The sequence below is a fragment of the Muntiacus reevesi genome, chromosome 10, assembly GCF_963930625.1.
Source record: "Muntiacus reevesi chromosome 10, mMunRee1.1, whole genome shotgun sequence".
NCBI lineage: Eukaryota > Metazoa > Chordata > Mammalia > Artiodactyla > Cervidae > Muntiacus > Muntiacus reevesi.
This window is the reverse complement of record NC_089258.1, coordinates 14,914,075-14,935,901: the sequence shown is the minus strand read 5'-3', so window position 1 is coordinate 14,935,901 and position 21,827 is coordinate 14,914,075. Positions and strand designations below refer to the sequence as shown.

Sequence of the window (21,827 nt, the reverse complement as noted above, 5' to 3'; positions counted from 1 at the left end):
GATCATGTAAGATCAGAAGCTTCCATGACTACACATTGACATTTATGTTCTGAAAAACTAAGATTTTTTCTGTTGTTTTTATCAATACTTTCATAATAGTTTTAGGAAAGAGGAAAATATATACAGATTAGCTTGATGAGGCCTCTTTTGAAGTCCATCTTTCAGTCCAGAGGCATGTCTCACTTTACAAAAATTAAAGAAAAATCCAAAGTTTAAAAGATACCTGTTCAGTTCAGTTCAGTTGCTCAGTCGTGTCCGACTCTTTGTGACCCCATGAACTGCAGCACACCAGGCCTCCCTGTCCATCACCAACTCCTGGAGTTTACCCAAACTCATGTCCATTGAGTCGGTGATGCCATCTAACCATCTTATCCTCTGTCGTCCCCTTCTCCTCCTGCTTTCAGTCTTTCCCAACATCAGAGTCTTTTCAAATGAGCCAGCTCTTCGCATGAGGTGGCCTAAGTACTGGAGTTTCAGTTTCAACATCAATCCTTCCAATGAACACTCAGGATTGATCTCCTTTAGGATGGACTGGTTGGATCTTCTTGCAGTCCAAGGGACTCTCAAGAATCTCCAACACCACAGTTCAAAAGCATCAGTTCTTAGGTGCTCAGTTTTCTTTATAGTGCAACTCTCACATCCATACAGGACTACTGGAAAAACCATAGCCATGATGAGACGGACCTTTGTTGACAAAGTGATGTCTCTGCTTTTTAATATGCTGTCTAGGTTGGTCATAACTTTCCTTCCAAAGAGTAAAGTCAAGTTGCTCAGTCGTGTCTGACTCTTTGCGACCCCATGGACTGTAGCCTACCAGGTTCCTCTGTCCATGGGATTTCCAGGCAAGAGTACTGGAGTGGGTTGCCATTTCCTTCTCCAGGAGTAAGCATCTTTTAATTTCATGGCTGCAGTCACCATCTGCAGTGATTTTGGAGCCCCCCAAAATAAAGTCAGCCACTGTTTCCACTGTTTCCCCATCTATTTGCCATGAAGTGATGGGACTGGATGCCATGATCTTAGTTTCCTGAGTGTTGAGCTTTAAGCCAATTTTTTTGCTCTCCTCTTTCACTTTCATCAAGAGGCTCTTTAGTTCCTCTTCACTTTCTGCCATAAGGGTGGTGTCATCTGCATATCTGAGGTTATTGATATTTCTCCCAGCAGTCTTGATTCTAGCCTGTGCTTCATCCAGCCCAGTGTTTCTCATGATGTACTCTGCATATAAGTTAAATAAGCAGGGTGACAATATACAGCCTTGATGTGCTCCTTTTCCTATTTGGAACCAGTCTGTTGTTCCATGTCCACTTCTAACTGTTGCTTCCTGCCCTGCATACAGATTTCTGAAGAGGCAGGTCAGGTGGTCTGGTATTCCCATCTCTTTCAGGATTTTCCACAGTTTATTCTGATCCACACAGTCAAAGGCTTTGGCATAGTCAATAAAGCAGAAATAGATGTTTAAAGATATTAAAGAAATAGATGTTAAAAGATATAGGGGAGGACAAAAATTCGTATTTGACAAGAGGGCTCACTGGAGTTTCATTAGAGAGGTATAGGAAATTCCAAGATGCACCCTTTCTTTCCCCCTTGCTATTTATATATTAATATAAACAATGTAAATTGAGTTTCAGTTATTTCTTTCAATGAGAGGAGGCAGACCAAAGACATCTATAGAGATAGGCATTTTTGATTTTTTTAACTGTGAGAGAAAACAGTACAAAACCGAGAATGTCCCTTGGGCATTATCTATTTCAGTGACATGAGGCCACCAGGCTCATATAATTAAGACTGGTCTTAAATCTGGAAACTCAGGGGATAAATATTCTGACAAAAATTGTTAACCTACACGAAAAGAAATACTTTTGATAAAGTTTCATCAGAGAAACAGTTGTGTGTGTGAATGTTTTTATGGGAACCTAACAATCACTTTGGGGCCTAAAAAAATCGAATGGCTTCAGCTTGAGCTCAGTTTTACGTCCACTGGTTTCATGTGGGCTGGGGGCTTACTGGGGAGGTTGAGTCCTGTCCAGCGACAAAGTCTGAGATGAAACACTGACGTATCAGAGTTACTGTGAAACTTTCAAAATGGCTGCCTAGAATCTTCGGGAAGGGACCTTGCGTGTGGAGAAGCTTCTGCAGGTGGTTCTGACTTGCCACTTGAGGGCTGGGAACCACACAGCCTCAGACTTCTGGATTTCCAAAGGGAGGATCAGTCTGAGTCCTTCCCTCTAGGGGCAGAGAGTAAACACTTCTTTCATACTTAACATTCTGTAAGATCCTGTAAGGCAAGATCCTATGGCTGATCTTTAACAGAGGAAAAGTACAGTGTCCTTTTTACCTGCCACAAACACCATGTGGAGCCAGCACTGGAGAGGGCTGGGGCAAGGGCAGTGTATGGGGCTGTCACCCAGGGTAAATGCAGTGTTCCCGGGGCTAAGATCGGTTCCTGAGATTACGAGCCTTTCCTTTAAGGTCTTCCAGAAAGTTTTGGGTAAAGCATGTTTTGCAAAAGAAGGTGGGGATAGAACTGGGAAAGATCACATCAATGATGATTAAATGAGAATTAGGTGAGGAGCCTAAAAAGTGCTTTGCACTCTGGGTTCTTTGATGGTGGATGCGTATCTCAGGTTCACTGACATCTTCGGTAGATCCCCAATCCACTGTTAACTGGATTTATGACATAGTGACTGTGGAGTCAGTTGCCTCACATGTGAAAAACGACCTTCGAGGGAGGCACTGAATCCATTCTTTCAGATTTTGAAGATCAGTAAATGTTAAAACTTTTGGGAACTGACATATGGTTAGCAACTTCTACATCAAGTAAAGACGATGAAATAGGTGAAAAACTATATCATTTTGTAAGATTATTTTGTATCATAAAGGAAGAATAACTTCAGAATCTTAAAACTGTATAATCAACTTTAAAACAACTATATACTGCCCTTGGCTTTCTCATATTCTATGGATTGATGAAAAGTTTATCACCAACTCATCTCTGCAAACTAAGGTTCTGTCACCTTGAACACATAGGGGCAGCTGCACTGCTTGTAGATGATGTTAATTTACCCAACTAAGTGGTTTCAGGGCTTGAAGGGAACTCTGAGGAATTCAAGTGCAAAGATTTCATAGTATCTTGCCTCAGTTTCCAATAATGACAACTGTGTGTTAAGTGCTAATAGCCAGAAACTGTCATTGCTTTGAAGAGAAGTAAAAACATACAGATTGTGGCAAATAGAACCATGGAAACTTGAAGTTGGAAGGTTTTTTAGCAATGATCTTATTCCTTTTCAAACTAATACTCCACGGAGCCACAGTAGTGCTCCTTGAATCAATGGACCTCCATTTTAATTGTTATAATTGAGCCTCCACTTAAAGTGGACTTCAACTGCTTAAAAAAAATGCTTGACTCACCACTGATTCAGTCCATCTCCAATTTAAAGAGGAAACTGAGGCTGCAATAAGCCCTGGATTTGCCTGTGGTCATCTACTTAGTTGGCAGAACGCGGTAGCACATCACCAGTGGAGTAGGAAGGAGTGTTGTTACAGTGTCTGTCCCCATATTTATCAATGACTGAACCAAATTTTCTCACTGTTCCATGGCAAGGAGATTCAACCTTTACAGTTACTCTTCTGGAACGTTCTGACTGGCTCCTTTCCACACTGAACCTCATACTCTGCTTGGCATACCGTTCCTACATGATAATTATGACAAAACATTTCACTGACAACTGCTGGAAACTAATTTCTTAACTCCAGGTCTGTATTTTTACTCCCATTTTGACCATCATTGATAAAAATCTCTTTTAATAGCATTTCACTATATTTGAAGAGTACAGAGCTAATATTTGTATGAACATCATCTTATGTTTCTAAGGTCAAGTCTATGTAAGAAAATTAAAAAATACCTTATTTTACAAAAAATATACTTTTATTAAAATGACTGGACTCTACTGTCTGATATGTAAGCTGAGTTGAAGAGGTAGCTACTTTCTTTCTGAGGTCCTGGTAGAGCTGATCCCACAACAGTCTAACACCATTTATATATTAAGTCTACCACAGACTGCACAGCACATTCGTTTTGCAGCAAGCTCTCGGTGGTGAAATGTAGCATCTAGGAAGTCTGGATACAATTCTGCTGCAAGTAGCAAAAAAGGAAAAAAACCCAACTAACATGACTCTTTATAGACATGGTTTCCTTTGTTTTATCAGTAGCAGCGCCTCACCCTTACATCTAGTGCTCATAGCACAGTACACACAGGGGCTGAGTGAATGTTTCCAAACAAGTGAATTCAACAACAAGCACAGTTCATTGGTTATAAAGTGTATGTTAAATTCAATAAAATATAAAAGTTTTAAATAAAATCAAATGTTTACTTATTTATTCATGCCAAAGAGAAATACAAAAGTACTATACAAAGTTTTATATACTTGTATAAAAAGTTGAGGTATTGGTGTTCTGTGGCTAATAATTATATTACTTTAGCATCATACATCATATATTGATAGTAAAGTTATACAACATTAACTCTTTGCTTTTGAGCAGTTATGAGCTTACTATTTTAATATACATCATATATTTAGAATTCATTATTACTTTTGTATAATTTCATAATGTAGCACATGATACTGAGGGAAAAGGAAAACAGTTAATAATCTTCCAAATGCTAGTAAGAAAGAAACCCATTAATGTACACTTGATTTGGGGGGTAAGCACAATTTGGTTCTATGACTTAATGGAATCGAGGAGAGTGAGACTAAGTGTTTTTAAACTGGAAGATACTCATGTTCATCAATTTCAAGCCCTTCATCTTCCATATGAGGAAATGGCTGCACACTAGCCTAAATGACTTATCTAAGGTCACATAATTATACAATGAGAGACGCCCCAGGTATCCTAGTCACAAATCTAGGATCTTTTCCATTTCATAATAGAGGTTTATACTATAATACTATCATATTTTTTTTAAAGATCAAATCAGCTATCAAGGAAAACCAATACATGGTAACATTTGAGACTTAAAAAACATCCAGAGCAAGAGTTTATTAAAAATATATATTGACAACTTTGTAACATAATTAGTGTGGAATACAGAGTTGCAAACATTGATGGCAGAAATTCATTGGTTGTAGTAATTCGTCTATATGTTTATGTATCACTCTTGTGTATGAGCTGTGCTTTCATCTGTATCACTTGAGTTAAATTTTTTCCACAAAAATTTCTCATTTGATTTCCAAAGAGAAGCTTCGAGATCCTCCTTCCTTTTGGAAGATGCAGCAAAAGGCACTTTTTCACAGAGAGTCTCTATTACTGCCAAGTCGGTGAGTTTACTAAGACTGTCGTCATTTTGGTCATTCAAGATGTCCCAGAAATCTTTTGGTTTCTGTTTCGCTTTTTCGATGGACCCAGAAAGAATCTTCTTTGGCAGTTGTGTGGGTCTATTCTCCTGACTTTTAAAGAGGTCATCAAGAATAGAGGTGTCACCAAGTAAGCCTACCACAGAAGTGTTTTCTAACACTGGATTTTCTATTGTTTTGTTTTCCACTTTGAAGGTGGGTCCATTTCTTGAAACAGTCAAACCGGTGAGATCCTGTTGGTCTTTCCTGGCATTTTCCAACTTCTCCACCTTATCTGCTCCAGACTTACTGTTCAGGGAACAGGATGCGGCAGTGTCTTTGGCTGCTTGGCTGCTGTCCCCTCTGTCAGTCTCCTGGGTACAGTTTACAGGTAATTTCTTAGTTTCCACATCACTGGAAAGCACCTTTTCTTTACAGGAACTGTGATTTTGAAACTTAACTGACTTTTTTTTACATATGTTGGGGCTGAAAATTGGAGATATTTTTTTGGTAGAATTTTTAAATGACACAGTTTCAGAATCTGATAGCTGTTCTTTCATAAGAGATTCTCTTTTTTCAGACTTATTCTCGGCTCTCTCTCCGTTCTCATAGGCAGACTTAGTGCATTCTGAGGGAGAATCCACAAAAAATTCTCTTACCTCTGGATACTGAGAAGTATAAAAGTCTCTTAGCATTTTCTGTCGTTCTTCTGATGTGGCATCAGTTACATGTTTAGCAAATTCCTTTACAGAAGACAACTTAAAATAAGAAGCCATTTCTTCAAATTGTTTTCTGAAGATTTAATGAACAAATCCAATGGTTATTTCCACTATATTTTATTTTTAAAGAACTTGTCATTCAGTGTTATGCTATGTAGCAACAAAGCTATGTAAATGTATTTATTAGCATATATCACAATGAACATACATTTTGCACTTAAGAGAATGTGAACTCTTCCCTTACACTACTGAAAAAAAGTATTTTAGTTCATGAAATTACCAACTTTTTAAGTTATTCTGACTTTTATTATCAGGTATTTCCTGAGAATTGTATGATCTCAGCATGCTGCTCTTCCAGTCAGATAATTTATGACTTACAGCAGAATTATAATTTATATAATCTGTGTTTGAAAATCTATACTGTACACAAGATACGTAATATAAAATTGTCAAAGAGGGTATCAATAAATAGAAAAGAGAAAATGCCCCCAAATTAATAATTTTTAAGAATTTTTCTCTTCTATGTCCTTTATTCTCTTTCTTCAACAAATACAATATAGAAATTTCACACGCCTTTTTGATGAGCATAAAGGGAAGTTCTAGGAAACCAGGGTTCGATCCCTGGGTAGGGAAGTTCCTCTGGAGAAGGGAATGGCAATCCACTCCAGTATTCTTGCCTGGGGAATCCCATAGACAGAGAAGCCTGGTGGGCCACAGTCCACAGGGTCACAGAGAGTTGGACACACCTGAGTGACTAATACACACACACACACACACACACACACACACACACAGGGAAGTTCTAAACTGATAAGCCTAGATTTTCTCTCAGTTTTGATCTGATGGATCTGACCTTCAGTATAGGTAACTAAACTAATGTCAGATGGTATTTGAAGAAATGAGTTTCAGAGTTAGCATCAGATATTAATAAAAGCCACTGAAGAACTGCGCCTTCTGAAACCCTATTAAGATGGAGGTGGAAAGCCTGTTTAGGAGCCTGGGCACTAGACTCTGCTCCTTTCTCCAGGTGAGGGTTCTATAGACCGAACCATGCCACCCACCCCAAATCCGTATGTGGGAGCCCTAAACCCCAATGTGACTATATTTGGAGATGGGGGCCGTTAGGTAATTAAGGTTAAAAGAGGTCATAAAGAGTCACCAGAAGACTTCTCTGGTGGCCCACTGGTGAAGAATCTGCTGCCAGTGCAGGAGTCACAGGTTCAATCCCTGGTCTGGGAAGATTCCACACGCTGTGGAGCAACTACCCCCGTGTGCCGTAACTACTGAGGTCGTGCTCTAGAGCCTGCGCTCCGCAACAAGAGAAGCCCCCGCAGTGAGAAGCCCGTGCACCGCAACTAGAGAAAGCCTGCACGCAGCAACAAAGACTCAGTACAGCCAGAACTCAATAAATAAATGAAATTTTAGGGGGAAAAAGTCACCAGTGAGCACTCCCTCTGCCACAGGAGGACACAGTGAGAAGGTGGCCGTCTGTAAGCCAGGAAGAAAGCTCTCACCAGGAGTCCAATCAGCTGGCTCCCTGGTCCTGGGACTTCCCAGGCTTCAGTACTGTGAGAACATATTTCTATCTTTTAAGCTGCAGCCTGTGGTATTCAGCCCAGGCAGACTAAGAGGGTTTTCCTTTGCTGATGTTGAGTTTAGGCCATGAGTCAGGAAAGCTCACTGTTCATAAATGTTTTTATAAACAAAAGCTACAGATGCTGCTGCAGCAAATGATTACAAGTCCCCAAATTGAAGACTTACATCTATTTTTATATAATATTTCCTTAAAACTTTGATTTATTGACTGAAAAAATATTTATAGAGCTCTCTTATCTGCAAGGCACTGTAAGAGAAACTATACAACAGTCAACAAATCCCAGTTCCCTGTCTTCAAGGAGTTTATAGTCTGGTTGGCAGAGACAGATACATGAAAATCAAACCAGAAGGGAGGGATAAATCCTATGATGGAGGTAAGGGATATGATGGTGCCCTGTTGGCACCCACAAAAGGGTGTCTAAGCCAGTGACTGGCAGTGGGGTGGACAGCAGGGAAGGCTTCGCTCCTGTCACCTCAAGCCAGTCAGGTAAAGATGAGCCAAGACGCCTCCTGGAGAGAGAGGGAACATGCACAGTCCCAGTTCCAAGAAGATGTGGTGGATAGAGGGGCAGGAGGAACTGCCAAGGAAGAGGATGAAAATCTTGAGGGGTCTGGATGCTCATTTCAGAAGTTTGAATTTAATTCTGTACACAACAGAGAATCCTGAGGTTAAAAAAAAAATGTGATTTTTTAAATGTACATAAACAGGAGCTTTACTTATTAAAGTCACTCTTACTTTTGCCACTGAGACCAGGTTGTATAACGTCTGTGTTTCCTTTGATTTTAGCGGCAATCCATACCCTATACTCAGGACTTTCTTCTGTAGTTTCAGATGAGCACCCTGGCCTCTAGACCTCACCACACTGGTCCTGTTACTTGTTTCCAAATCCAGGTACTAGCTATGCCTGATCAACAGTCACTCTCATTGCCAAGAGAATATTTAAAACAACACAAAAACAAGTTTCCAAATTTCTGTCCTGGGTATGGTCAATGTCCTTGTTGTAAAGCATCAAGTATGTTCTTAAGAGGTTCCAGTTTTAACTTCACAGGAAGTAATGGCGTATCATTATTTTGTTTATTAATCATTTCTGAATCCATTTTCAAGGCCTTTCTAATAAATATTTGTGCTGTGAAGATTAAGTTATTGGCAAAGCTACAGGCTGATGTCTTTTATTTATCTGAGACTTGGTGGTGTATCAGCAGTTACCAAAGTACTTTCCCCTTTGCTGTGCTGACCTCACCTGTGACCCTGTGCTTCTGTCAGCTCTGGGAGGAGAGGTGCTTCTGACCTTATTCTGTCTGAGTGGCATACCAGGATACCGGCTGTGTGATTACCCTTTACGGGATAAGTTATGACTACAATTCATTTTATTTTCACCTTCTAAACTTGCTTGCATAATTCTTGGTCTTGAAAAGAGTTTTCTTTAAATATTTAATGACTGCAAGGTACAACCAGGGAATATAAGCTAGCCACTTTGTGAGGAAAATTTTGTAGACACTCATAAGCCACTTAGGGAAAGGGGTGTGGATGGGGGAAGAAATCAAAGTTGGGTATCTTTGTCATTCAGCAAGCAGACGAAGAACAGCTGTGGAAAAATTCAACTCCTCTCCCTTGTTCTTGAGGAACTGAAGGAGAAGGGGTGGAAACACAGCTAAACACCCATGCTGTTTCTGCCTGAACTTTCTGAAGTGAAGGTAGGACCGAAACTTCATTCAGATGATCCGTGGGACTACATCATGGTATAAATTCTTGATTCACGTAGAGTAGGAAGGTTAACAGGAAAGAGGTGCCAGCAGTTCGGGCACTGTTCCCTAGCTCAGATGTTGGCATTCTAATATTAGACATCCTTCACCTTTTTATTTAGCATGAGACATTTATCCTGAGGCTAAGATAGAGTAAAACAAAGAGGTAAAAAAATAATCATTGCTAATTCTTTCTTTCTTCCTTCTTTTCTTTAATTTTTTGGCCATGGTGCGAGGCATACAGGATCTTAGTTCCCCCACCAGGGTTTGAACCCAGGCCCTCTGCAGTGCAAGTGTGGCGTCTTAACCACTAGACTACCAGGGCAGTCCCAATATTCTTATTTTTATATACAGTGCCAAAGGGGATAAGACACTTTTGCTTTTCAAAGATTGGTAAAAATGTATATAGTTGGTCTCCTAGCAAAATAATTGCCCATACAAAATTGCCCCAACTTTACTCCAAATCATTGCTGTAAATATGTCTGTGAGGAGCTGCAATGCTGTAGCAGTGTGGGATGTTCACCTTTCTGGGCAATGGGGGGCAGCTGAGGGGTGTGATCCAATCTGCCACACCAGGACCTGAGGAGCTAAGGGGCCAGTTGCCTGGGAGTTGCCAAAACCCTGAGGGAAGCATCTGGAACACACAGAGCAACCAGCACTTTCCTACTGTCGGTAGAAGCCATCAAGACCTTGCCTCCTTCCCTGCTTACCTCAGTCACTACGCCACAGGTCCCCTGACCACTGGCTTCTCATCCTCCTCCTGGCCTCTACATCCTTGATCTAATCCAGTCCCTCATCCTTCCAGACCATTCCTTGGTACCCCTGGAACCAGGTTATGATCTACCAGCTCTCCTGTGTCTTCTACCCAAGGAGTCCCTCTGTCTCCTCCTTATACTGCCTCCTCCTATGCAGGCTTCAAAGTCAAAATTCTTATACCTCTCATCCTTAAGCCTCGGCGTTCAAGATTCCCACTGCTGTTTCCAGATTCTTTTTTCTTAAAAACTCCTCCCACTCTTTAAGGTTTATGCTATCCAACTGAACAATTCTCACTCCCACCCCATCTTGTTAACTGACTTCCTAGTTGCTCCCTGCTGGAGACTGACACTCAAGATTCTGGATTAATGTTGCTTCCTTTCCCATCTTCTGCCATCATTCTTGATAACATCAGTATCCGTGTGGATGTCCCACCCAACTTCTGGCCCACCAGTTTCTTTACTTCACCTCCAAAGACTCAATTTCATGTCAGGTCCCTATCGCCAAGATCATACCACTAAGGTCATTACCATTAACTGCACAACTTCCAAATTCCTGAATTCAATCACATCATGCTCCAGTTCAACTACTCAATTATCCCCATGACAACTATGTTAGATTTTACCTTTCATCTCATCAAGTCCTCCAATTTGCTGACTCTTCTGCTTTCTCACTATCATCAACATCCCTTTGTTCAGTTTAGGTTCAACTTTATAATCACTTCTTTGCAAACATCCTTCAGCTTCCTTTCTTTTCTCCCCTTCTCCTGGTAAAACTTAGCTGTTTCCCTATTCTGTGTCTGTCACTGAGCAACTGAAACTTGAATGAAGTCTGTACAACTGCACAGATGGTTTTACTGTAATTACTCTCAAAGAGGGATTTAACATCACTCAGGAATTCTAGTCCCACAAGCTTGCTTTACTACTCTATAAATTACTTCTTCCATAATTTCTTTCCCCCCAAATCTCTCTCCCTCAATACTTGATGCTTTAATTCTCAATTAATGAAATACCCATTGTATCTGGGCCTTTCTTTACGCCTTTCTCTTGTTCAGTAGCTCAGTCATATCCGACTCTTTGCAACCCCATGGACTGCAGCATGGCAGGCTTCCCTGTCCTTCACCATGTCCTGGAGCTTGCTCAAACTCGTGTCCATTGAGTTGGTGATGCCATCCAACCATCTCGTCCTCTGTCATCCCCTTCTTCTCCTGCCTTCAATCTTTCCCAGCATCAGGGTCTTATATTCCAAAGAGTTGGCTCTTTCAATCAGGTGATCAAAGTATTGAAGCTTCAGCTTCAGCATCAGTCCTTCCAATGAATATTCAGGTTTGATTTCTTTTAGGATTGACTGGTTGGATCTCCTTGCAGTCCAAGGGACTCTCAAGAGTCTTCTCCAACACCACAGTTCAAAACCATCAATTCTTCAGCATCCACCCTTCATTAAGGTCCAACCCTCACATTCATACGTGACTAATGGAAAAACCATAGCTTTGACTATACTGACTTTTGTCAGCAAAGTAATTTCTCTGCTTTTTAATATGCTGCTTAGGTTGTCCCTTTCTCTCAGTACCTCTCAAAGGCTAGACTTTCACCTGTGGTCTGCACCCCACCTTCTTCTGCCTTCAGGACTTCACTCTTTCTGCTGTCACCTCCCTGGGATAATCTCTTTTTCCCCTATTAGTCTTTTTCCTTGATACACAAACAGGTTTTTGGGGGTTAGCAATCTTACAGAAAAACTTGAATGAACTTTTTGGCCAAGCCAATATTATCGTCTCTACTTAAAAACAAACTACCCTTGATCCCACAATGCCCTTCAGCTACTGCCAGTTTCCCCATCCAGATTTAAGGAGCAGTCCCAGGGGCTTGTCCTTTCACTGCCTGCCCACCTCACCTTGGCATCTGCCTACTTAAGAGTACTCACGTGGAGGCGACCAAAGAGTCCTTCAGCTCCAGGGGCTTTCCCCCTTCTGCTTCTGCTCCTCAGCAGCAGTCAATAAAGTCAGTGTTCCCTCCTTTCTGAAACTCTCCCTTCTCTTGGGCTTCAGGGTCTCGCACGGGGCATCCTACCCAGCAGGAGGACATAGTCACCCTCCAGGGTCAGCCCTGGGGCTTCTCCTCTCCTCTCTGTGTTCTGTTTCTAGGCTGCTCACACAGTCTATGGCTGTAAAGACCATTTGTAATCGATTTCTAATCTCTACGCTGATAACTTCCAAATTTAGGTCTCCAGTCCCCAAATCTCAGGGTAGCATTATCCACTGCCTATGTGACATTTCCCCACATCGTCAAATTTAACGTGAATGAAAGAGAACTCTTGATTTTTTTTTTTTACTCCAACCTTTTGTCTCTCCTAGTTTTCCCTATTCAGTGAATTCAATCTGTTGTTTAAGGCAGAAAATTGGGAGTAAACCTGTCTTCTCCCTTTCCCAACAACCAGTTCAACACCGAACTGAATTTATACAATTGGCTCTGTCTCCATGGCAACTACTCTACTCTAGCAAACCACCACCACCACCCAGTTCCTTATGGTTTCCCCTAGTCCGCTCTGCCCTCTTCCAGGCAGAAGCTGGAAAAACCTTTTAGAAACATATTAATACATCAAATCATGTCATGCTTCAACAATTTCTACTGCGGTTGGAACAAAATCCAAATTCTTTTCTATAGTCTACAAGGCTTTGCATGCTCCAGGCTCATTTAAGTCTCTCCCTTCATCTCATGCCATTCTCTCCTTGATTTATTATGCGCTAAGTACGCTAGCCTTCTCTCAAAAGCCCCACCCTCTTCAGAAAGGTCTCACTCTGCTCTTTGCCTGTTTATCCTTCAAGTCTTAACTCACATGTCACTTGTGTAGAGAGTCTTCCCTGACTACCTGCCAGAAAGGACGCGGTGCCCCTCCTGATCCCGCTATTCTCTATAATGGAAGCTGTCCATTTCTTTCCTATAACACACTATTTCATGATTATTTATAAGCTTTAGTACTTCTGAAAATTTTATGGTGTGATGACAAACCTCATCTCATTGTACTGTAAGCTCTTTGTCTGTTTTTTGACACTGTATATTCAGCACTTAGCACAATGCCTGAGTGCATGTCAGGTGCTCAATAAATATTCAACGACTAAATGAACAGAATGCACTTAAGTATTTCATTTACCTATATAAAATTTACCTATTTCATCTTTTATCAATTCAGGGATTCATCTTCTTAAGACATTAAAACATCTCAGATTTTTTTTTTTTGGCCATGCTGCAAAGCTTGTGGAATCTTAGTTCCCCAACCAGTGATTGAACCCGGGCCACCACAGTGCAAGTGCAGAGTTCTAACCACTGGATTATGAGGGTATTTGGGGATTTGTTTTTTAAAGTGTACAAATTCAGATTTTTCTGAAATATTCAGATGCTAAGTGTAGTTAACATTCAAATAATTTGTGTATTTACCTAGGTAGTTATCTTCCTTTTGAGAACTATTCACAAAGTCAGGTGTTATCATAGATGACATACCTGCGGATCCCCTTCGGTGTTTCTCCAATTATGAAGGTGGTCTGGTCTGTTCGGCAGACTTTTTTCTTCTTCTGGCTTACAGGGTGTGAAACGTAAAGAGGAAATGAAATGCCGCCTTCACTTGGTGGTTGGCATTCCTTTGTATGTGTTGATATATCGCCCTTCATTTTTTCCTTACGTGTCTAAAACAAGGAATGAGAGCAAAAACTGAAAAAAAATATTCATTTTTAGTCAAATAAGGAGTCTGTCTTACTTTTCCCCAGTATTCTTTACAATCTTGTATATCATATTCATGGGCTTCCCTCGTAGCTCAGTCGGTAAAGAATCAGCCTGCAATGCAGGAGACCTGGGTTTGAATCCTGGGGCAGGAAGATCCCCTGGAGAAGGAAATGCCAACCCATTCCAGTATCATGGCCTAGAGAATCCCATGGACAGAGGAGCCTGGCAAGCTACAGCCCATGGGGTCGCAAGAGTCAGACACAACTTAGCAACTAAACCACCAAACCATATCATATCCTCCAAGTGACATCACTGCCAGATCGCTAGATCTTTAAAAAGATACTACACTTGGCAGTAATGTGATGCTTCTATTTTCATTAAGATATATGCTAAAGATATATCTTTCTTAAAGATATACTAAATGTAATGATAATATGATGCTTCTATTGTCAAGACTGTGGGTATACTGATACACACCCTGGCATCTACTTTCCTAAATAAGGATACAAATTAGTGATGTAAATAATGGTATAAAGTGAGATATTTAAAATTTTTTAATTTAGCAGTTTTTCTCAATATTACTAAGCAGACTTTCACTTATTTAATCTTATATAAGTAGTCAACCTTTTAAAAATAACAATCTTTATATGATAATGAAATAAACTAGTTTCATAAATCTTACTTCAGTCTCTACTGAGTTGCAAGAAGTAATTGTTAAGATGTTTACCATAGGGCATTGAAATTACAAAGAGACCTTTTAAAAATAACAATCTTTATATGATAATGAAATAAACTAGTTTCATAAATCTTACTTCAGTCTCTACTGAGTTGCAAGAAGTAATTGTTAAGATGTTTACCATAGGGCATTGAAATTACAAAGAGAATAATATTTAATTTATAGACTAAGGGTTGTTTGCTTAACACAAATTGTTAAAATAGTGAGTCAGGAAAAAAATAATTTTAAACTGTATGATTCCAATTTCCCTGATAAAATGATATGGTGAATATGTGGAAAGTCCCCATCTCATTTCAAAAAAAGAGAAATGTGTGCATGCTCAGCTGTTCAGTCGTGGACTCTTTCGTGACCCCATGGACTGTAGCCTGGCAGGCACCTCTGTCTGTGGAACTCTCCAGGCAAGAGCACTGGAGTGGGTAGCCACTCCCTTCTCCAGGGGATCTTCCAGACCCAGGGATTGAACCTGGGTCTCTGGCCTCTCCTGTGTTGGCAGGTGGATTCTTTACCACTGAGCCACCTGGGAAATATTGGATGCAATTTGGCAACAACGATAAAATTATATTTGAGCTCAAAAATAAGACAGGAAAATCTCTAGATGCCCAAATTAAAGTAACAGCAGCAGCAGCTGGGAGCTGAAGCTTGGCAGCCGCCAAGGATGGGTCCTAAGCTCTGGACTGTAGGATTCCATGTGTAGAGGGAAAATGGAAAAGATTTAACTCTCTGAGTTAAACAATCAACAAACCAAAAACACAGTAGGAATTAAAAGGACATCCAATTTTCAAATTAAAGCTAGGAAAGCCCAAACTGGGGCACAGGATAGAAACAGGCAACTTTTTTGGTCTTGACAGAAGCCCTGGTGAAAACACAGAATGCCCAGCCATTTACATTGTGTTACAAATGCCTATGCGATTTGTAGAACACACTTGCACTGTAAGGAAAATCTAAGCTAAAAACCAACATAAAAAACTAGCCCAGAATCAATGAAAACCATAGATGTCAATGAGGGGTAAATACAAAAACATAACATAGGAACACTTTTTAAGTTTATAGAATGCTTGTGATTCTAAGGGGGAGGGCAGGGGGAAGAGCTCAGGTAAAATTATAAAGAACATACAAAACCCACTGCCATGAAAGTGGGCAGATACTACAAATGTGAGAGTCTGTATCTGAGGAATTATAGATTACAAAGCAATGTGAAAGAGACTTTAAATCATTAGCATGTCCAGAAAGATAAAGGAAGTACTAGGTATTATAAAGTACCAGATCTGAGAAAGAACCAAATACAAACTCTAGAAGGGAAATATAGGTTTGGGGAAAAAAGGATATAAAAACAAACTTAAAATATGTGTTAAGAAGCAAGCTAAATAGCCTTACAATGATAGTTTATAGACTGGTAGAATAAATTACTCAGAATGCTGTGCAGAGATTAAAAAAGAAAAACAGGAAATAAAAATTAAGAGAGAGAAGACCTGTCAGAAGATAAACCAAATTTATAAAATATTAGAAGGACAGAATAGAGAAAATAGAAGAGATAATGCCCAAGATATAATGGCAGAGAACTGAAGAAAGCACGAACCTTCAAACTAAAGAAAGAGAATCTCTAGTGTGAAAAATGAAAATAAATCTGTACCTTGTTATATCACAGAAGACAGACTATCTTATAGACAAACAGAGAAAAAAGATAAGCTATCCCACAAAGAAATAATAAACTAAAGGCAGACTTCTCATTACCACTACTACTATCACCACCACTGCCACCAGAAGATAGTGAGTTTATTTTCAACATGCAGGGAGGGAAAAAAACCTATCAACCTAGAATTCTATACCCAGTTAAACTACCATTTAAGAAATGTGCAGGCATACAAATATGGCAAAACACAGATTAGTATTTCTCAGTAAGACAATTATTCTTTCTTTTACAGGTGTTCAATGGGATTGAAGTAGTACATATCATTGAATGTGGCTGGGGAATGGCTTTCATTCCACATATATTTACAAAGCACCTATTATGTTCCTGCCACTATGCAATGTAATTGAGAATCAAGATATTTATGTACAGAAAGAGGCTTGTACTCTTAAGGGACTTAAAAATGCTGAGTTACCCCTCCCTTTTTAAGATGCCACATTTAGTTTATTCCTTTTTAAAATTAAATTGTTTATCTCTTTAATTTATATTCAAGTTCATTTCCTTGAAATAAACTGAACAAGAGAAATAATTGTATTTTTTTTTAAAGCAAACCATTCCTAACTATTCAAAAGAAACTGACTTCTTCAAAATCTACTGTGATTCAGATGGACATCACAAAATGCCAGGTTGTCAGTTTGAACCAGGGCTTTGCATCAGTCAGTAATGCTGAAAGTACTTTCCTCAAAGACATCATTTCCTAAATCTTAACACATTATTAATAAAGAGAGAAAAATGTTCATCACTAAAGATGTTTGAAAGAGATTTGATGCATTTACTTCACATCACAAGAAAATAAGATGAATTTTAAAAGTTCCTAATAAAAAAGCTCATTATCTTTGATGATTCCCAAGAAATAACTGTCCATTATTATAAGGAGGGATGGTAATGTCTATGTGGGGATAAAGAGAGTAAGCCAAAAGAGAAGGAACTGGGCCAACCAGGAACATGCCCTCCTCACATACCGCAATTTCTGAAGCCATGGAGAAACCATGCCAGGCAATGGCAATCTTCAATTATTTACATGATTACTCTGGGTCTTTCTGACTCTGGAAGCATTTATAAAACTCATATTTCAAGCCCCAGATACATTTTTTCTTAAATTAGTTTTATATATTCTTCAGGAAAATTCAACTTTTCCAATCATAGCTATCAGACATGTGAATTTTAAATTTTAAATTTAATGACAAATATTCTATACTTTAAAACTGATTATTTTAGATAATAATGAAAAGAGAAAAGCATTTTTCTCTCACATGGGCTCAATATTCCATCTTTTATTTTAAAAAAATATCTAGGTTCAGATTTCCATTTTAGTAGCTTAGTTTAACACTTACTGAAACAAGGCTGTGAAACAAAATTTCGTTTACTAATTTGTTTAATAAACACGTTGATGCCCTGGTTATAAAAGCTGGTGTCACTATTTTGTAGTAAGATAGTATCTTTTACAATAGATAATATAAGGAAAATAGTGACATAATGCAGCTGCAATTCCAGGGGCAGTTATAATTTATTATAAAGCAAAGTACAAGGCCTGCAACCAAGATGAAAAGATTCCAAATTATGTGAAATTAGATGCAAACTCACTTACTACCACTTATGTCAAAGCTGGCAAGTCATATGACACTGGGGCAACAGTATGAAGCAGCAACAGTAATGAAAGGTCAAGAAATGAAAAATTCAGTAAAATGAGCTGGATTAGGAATTTAAAAGATAATATTATTGCTTCTTAACATTATGGTAGAGGGTAAGACTGCCAGCTCAGGAAAGCAAAATAAATCCACTCTTCTTTCCACCAGAGAACAGAATGGCCAACAGCTGGAACTCTATGACTGCATTTGATAGGAAATTTTGAAATCATTTAACATGAAGAAAGCAGAAAGCCCAGTGTCCATAAAAACCTCTAATTGTTCCTTTTTCCTACAAAGTTTCTTCAAAATTATCCAAGATTTGCTTTGAGGAATTATCTCTACACTCCATGATACTGATGTAGATTTCCTTTCTTTTAAGATTTTTGGTTATAATATTAAGGAGGAAATTATAAAGACAAGAACTTTGCATAGTATTTGTATAATATAAATATGTCTGCTAATAAGTATTTTACAAAGCTTGACATCGAGTTTAATTTATAACAGTAACTGCTATGTTCATGATTATTTTCATGAATTATGGATATTGTTAGGTATTTCTATATGGTACTTTTATGAAAATAATCTAATTTAAATTATAGAATATTTATTAAAAATAAAACTCAGTAAGTGTAAAAAATATAGTAATTATTCCTAAATAATGTAAATATATAGTTTAAAAATCCATTTGATGATGAGATTAACTGAATGGAAATGTGGGGTTACTTGTGCTGTGCTGTGCTAAGTCACTCAGTCGTGTCCAACTCTTGGGAATCCTGTGGACTGTGGTCTACCAGGCTCCTCTGTCCATGGGATTCTCCAGGCAAGAATACTGGAGTGGGCTGCCATGCCCTCCTCCAGGGCATCTCCCCAACCAGGGATCGAACCCAGGTCTCTCGCATTGCAGATGGATTCTTTACCAGTCACGCTACCAGGGAAGCTTCATGGGTTACTTAAGAAAGCTGAATCTATCAGAGAATATTGAAATAATTCCAATTTATGAGTAGTAATGTATCTTCCTCCTTTGGCTGTTTCCTATGTGGAGCAGTCAATTGAAAGTTGAAAAATTAGAGGAAAAATTCTCTCCCTTCAGAATTAAACAGGTCTAAAAAGGTAAAAGGTGGGCCATGGCTAATTGTGTTAAATCCTAATCTGATTTATATAATTAAAAAAATTTAAATGTTATTCAATGCAATCCCTATCAAGCTACCAACGGTATTTTTCACAGAACTAGAACAAATAATTTCACAATTTGTATGGAAATACAAAAAACCTCGAATAGCCAAAGTAATCTTGAGAAAGAAGACTGGAACTGGAGGAATCAACCTGCCTGACTTCAGACTCTACTACAAAGCCACAGTCATCAAGACAGTATGGTACTGGCACAAAGACAGAAATATAGATCAATGGAACAGAATAGAAAGCCCAGAGATAAATCCACGAACCTATGGACACCTTATCTTTGACAAAGGAGGCAAGGATATACAATGGAAAAAAGACAACCTCTTTAACAAGTGGTGCTGGGAAAACTGGTCAACCACTTGTAAAAGAATGAAACTAGAACACTTTCTAACACCATACACAAAAATAAACTCAAAATGGATTAAAGATCTAAATGTAAGACCAGAAACTATAAAACTCCTAGAGGAGAACATAGGCAAAACACTCTCCGACATAAATCTCAGCGGAGTCCTCTATGACCCACCTCCCAGAATATTGGAAATAAAAGCAAAACTAAACAAATGGGACCTAATGAAACTTAAAAGCTTCTGCACTACAAAAGAAACTATAAGTAAGGTGAAAAGACAGCCCTCAGATTGGGAGAAAATAATAGCAAATGAAGAAACAGACAAAGGATTAATCTCAAAAATATACAAGCAACTCCTGAAGCTCAATTCCAGAAAAATAAATGACCCAATCAAAAAATGGGCCAAAGAACTAAACAGACATTTCTCCAAAGAAGACATACAGATGGCTAACAAACACATGAAAAGATGCTCCACATCACTCATTGTCAGAGAAATGCAAATCAAAACCACAATGAGGTACCATTACACGCCAGTCAGGATGGCTGCTATCCAAAAGTCTACAAGCAATAAATGCTGGAGAGGGTGTGGAGAAAAGGGAACCCTCTTACACTGTTGGTGGGAATGCAAACTAGTACAGCCACTATGGAGAACAGTGTGGAGATTTCTTAAAAAACTGGAAATAGAACTGCCATATGACCCAGCAATACCACTTCTGGGCATACACACTGAGGAAACCAGATCTGAAAGAGACACGTGCACCCCAATGTTCATCGCAGCACTGTTTATAATAGCCAGGACATGGAAGCAGCCTAGATGCCCATCAGCAGATGAATGGATAAGGAAGCTGTGGTACATATACACCATGGAATATTACTCAGTCGTTAAAAAGAATTCATTTGAATCATGAGATGATTGGATGGATGAGATGAGATGGATGAAACTGGAGCCCATTATACAGAGTGAAGTAAGCCAGAAAGATAAAGAACATTACAGCATACTAACACATATATATGGAATTTAGAAAGATGGTAATGATAACCCTATATGCAAAACAGAAAAAGAGACACAGAAGTACAGAACAGACTTTTGAACTCTGTGGGAGAAGGTGAGGGTGGGATGTTTCAAAAGAACACCATGTATATTACCTATGGTGAAACAGATCACCAGCCCAGGTGAGATGCATGAGATGAGTGCTCAGGCCTGGTGCACTGGGAGGACCCAGAGGAGTCGGGTGGAGAGGGAGGTGGGAGGGGGGATCGGGATGGGGAATACGTGTAACTCTATGGCTGATTCGTGTCAATGTATGACAAAACCCACTGAAATGTTGTGAAGTAATTGGCCTCCAACTAATAAAATAAAATTTAAAAAAATTAAAAAAAAATTAAAAAAAAATTTAAATGTTATTGTCAGAAAAAGAAATATTTTTTATTAAAAACAAAATTCAGAATATAAAAATTATTTAATTCAACCAAAAACACTATATATATATTATTTCTACAAGTGGTAATTATTTTAATATATTTTGGCCAAAATAATCTCCTTACCTATCTACAATTAAGTGTTTACTGTGGAAATAGCTCACTTCAAAGACTTCATAAATATCTACTTTTTAAATAATGGGAGCATAGTTCATTTACAATATTATATTAGTTTTAGGCATAAAACACAGTAATTCATTATTTTTTATAGATTATACTCCATTTAAAATTATTATAAAACACAATAATATGCTATGCTGCACAATATATCATGAATATCTGCTTTGACTTAATTTTGATAAAATTATAAAATCATTATTCATTTTTCTAATATCTCTATAAAATACATTTGAAAATATACCATAAAAATTACTATTGAAACATGTATAAAGTATACATTCTGTAAAATAAAAGCTATAATTTTAAGTTGTAAAAGGTATACATTATGATTATAACAAATAAGAGGGTACTTTTACAGGGAAGCATTTCTTCTTTTAGAGTAGCCAAAATAAATTTACACTAGACCTAGTCAACTATATACAATCCTGTACAACTTATTTATTTCTTATTGTAAAGTTTTAGATTTATATTGATTCTAGGAGGAAAGTTTCTTATCTTTAGATTAATAGTATGAGACATTCAAAAGACTTTTGATAGTAAGTATCTTTTTTCTTTTAATCCCAAAGTGTACTGTCTGTATTACAAGGCATTAGACCTAAGCCAACAGCATTATTTTAATTGAACCAGTAGTTATTTTCTGAAAGGCATACTGAATAAAGAAGATAAGGTATACATAGATTTTCAATTGAAAGAGTAAGAAGAAATAAAAAATAAAAAAGTTTGCAAATAATCTTTGTTGCCAGTGTACTGAGAAAAGGAAAAAAGGGAATATTCCCCCTACCTCACAACCATATGACTAC

The 21,827-nt window shown here is 38.4% G+C and overlaps 1 protein-coding gene across 5 annotated transcripts in view; it reads right to left on the bottom strand.

Moving 5' to 3' along the window:
- Positions 1-21,827, bottom strand: part of ERCC6L2 (ERCC excision repair 6 like 2) — a 174,272-nt gene that overhangs the window by 15,053 nt on the left and 137,392 nt on the right. For 2 of the 5 annotated variants that reach the window (XM_065946779.1, XM_065946781.1), the window contains exons 18-19: positions 13,634-13,815; positions 3,971-6,120 (exon numbers count right to left, since the gene is read on the bottom strand). In XM_065946779.1, the coding sequence (XP_065802851.1) occupies positions 5,148-6,120; positions 13,634-13,815 (1,155 nt within the window). In that variant the 3' untranslated portion in view covers positions 3,971-5,147. The other 3 variants (XM_065946780.1, XM_065946782.1, XM_065946784.1) reach the window with 3 other exon arrangements.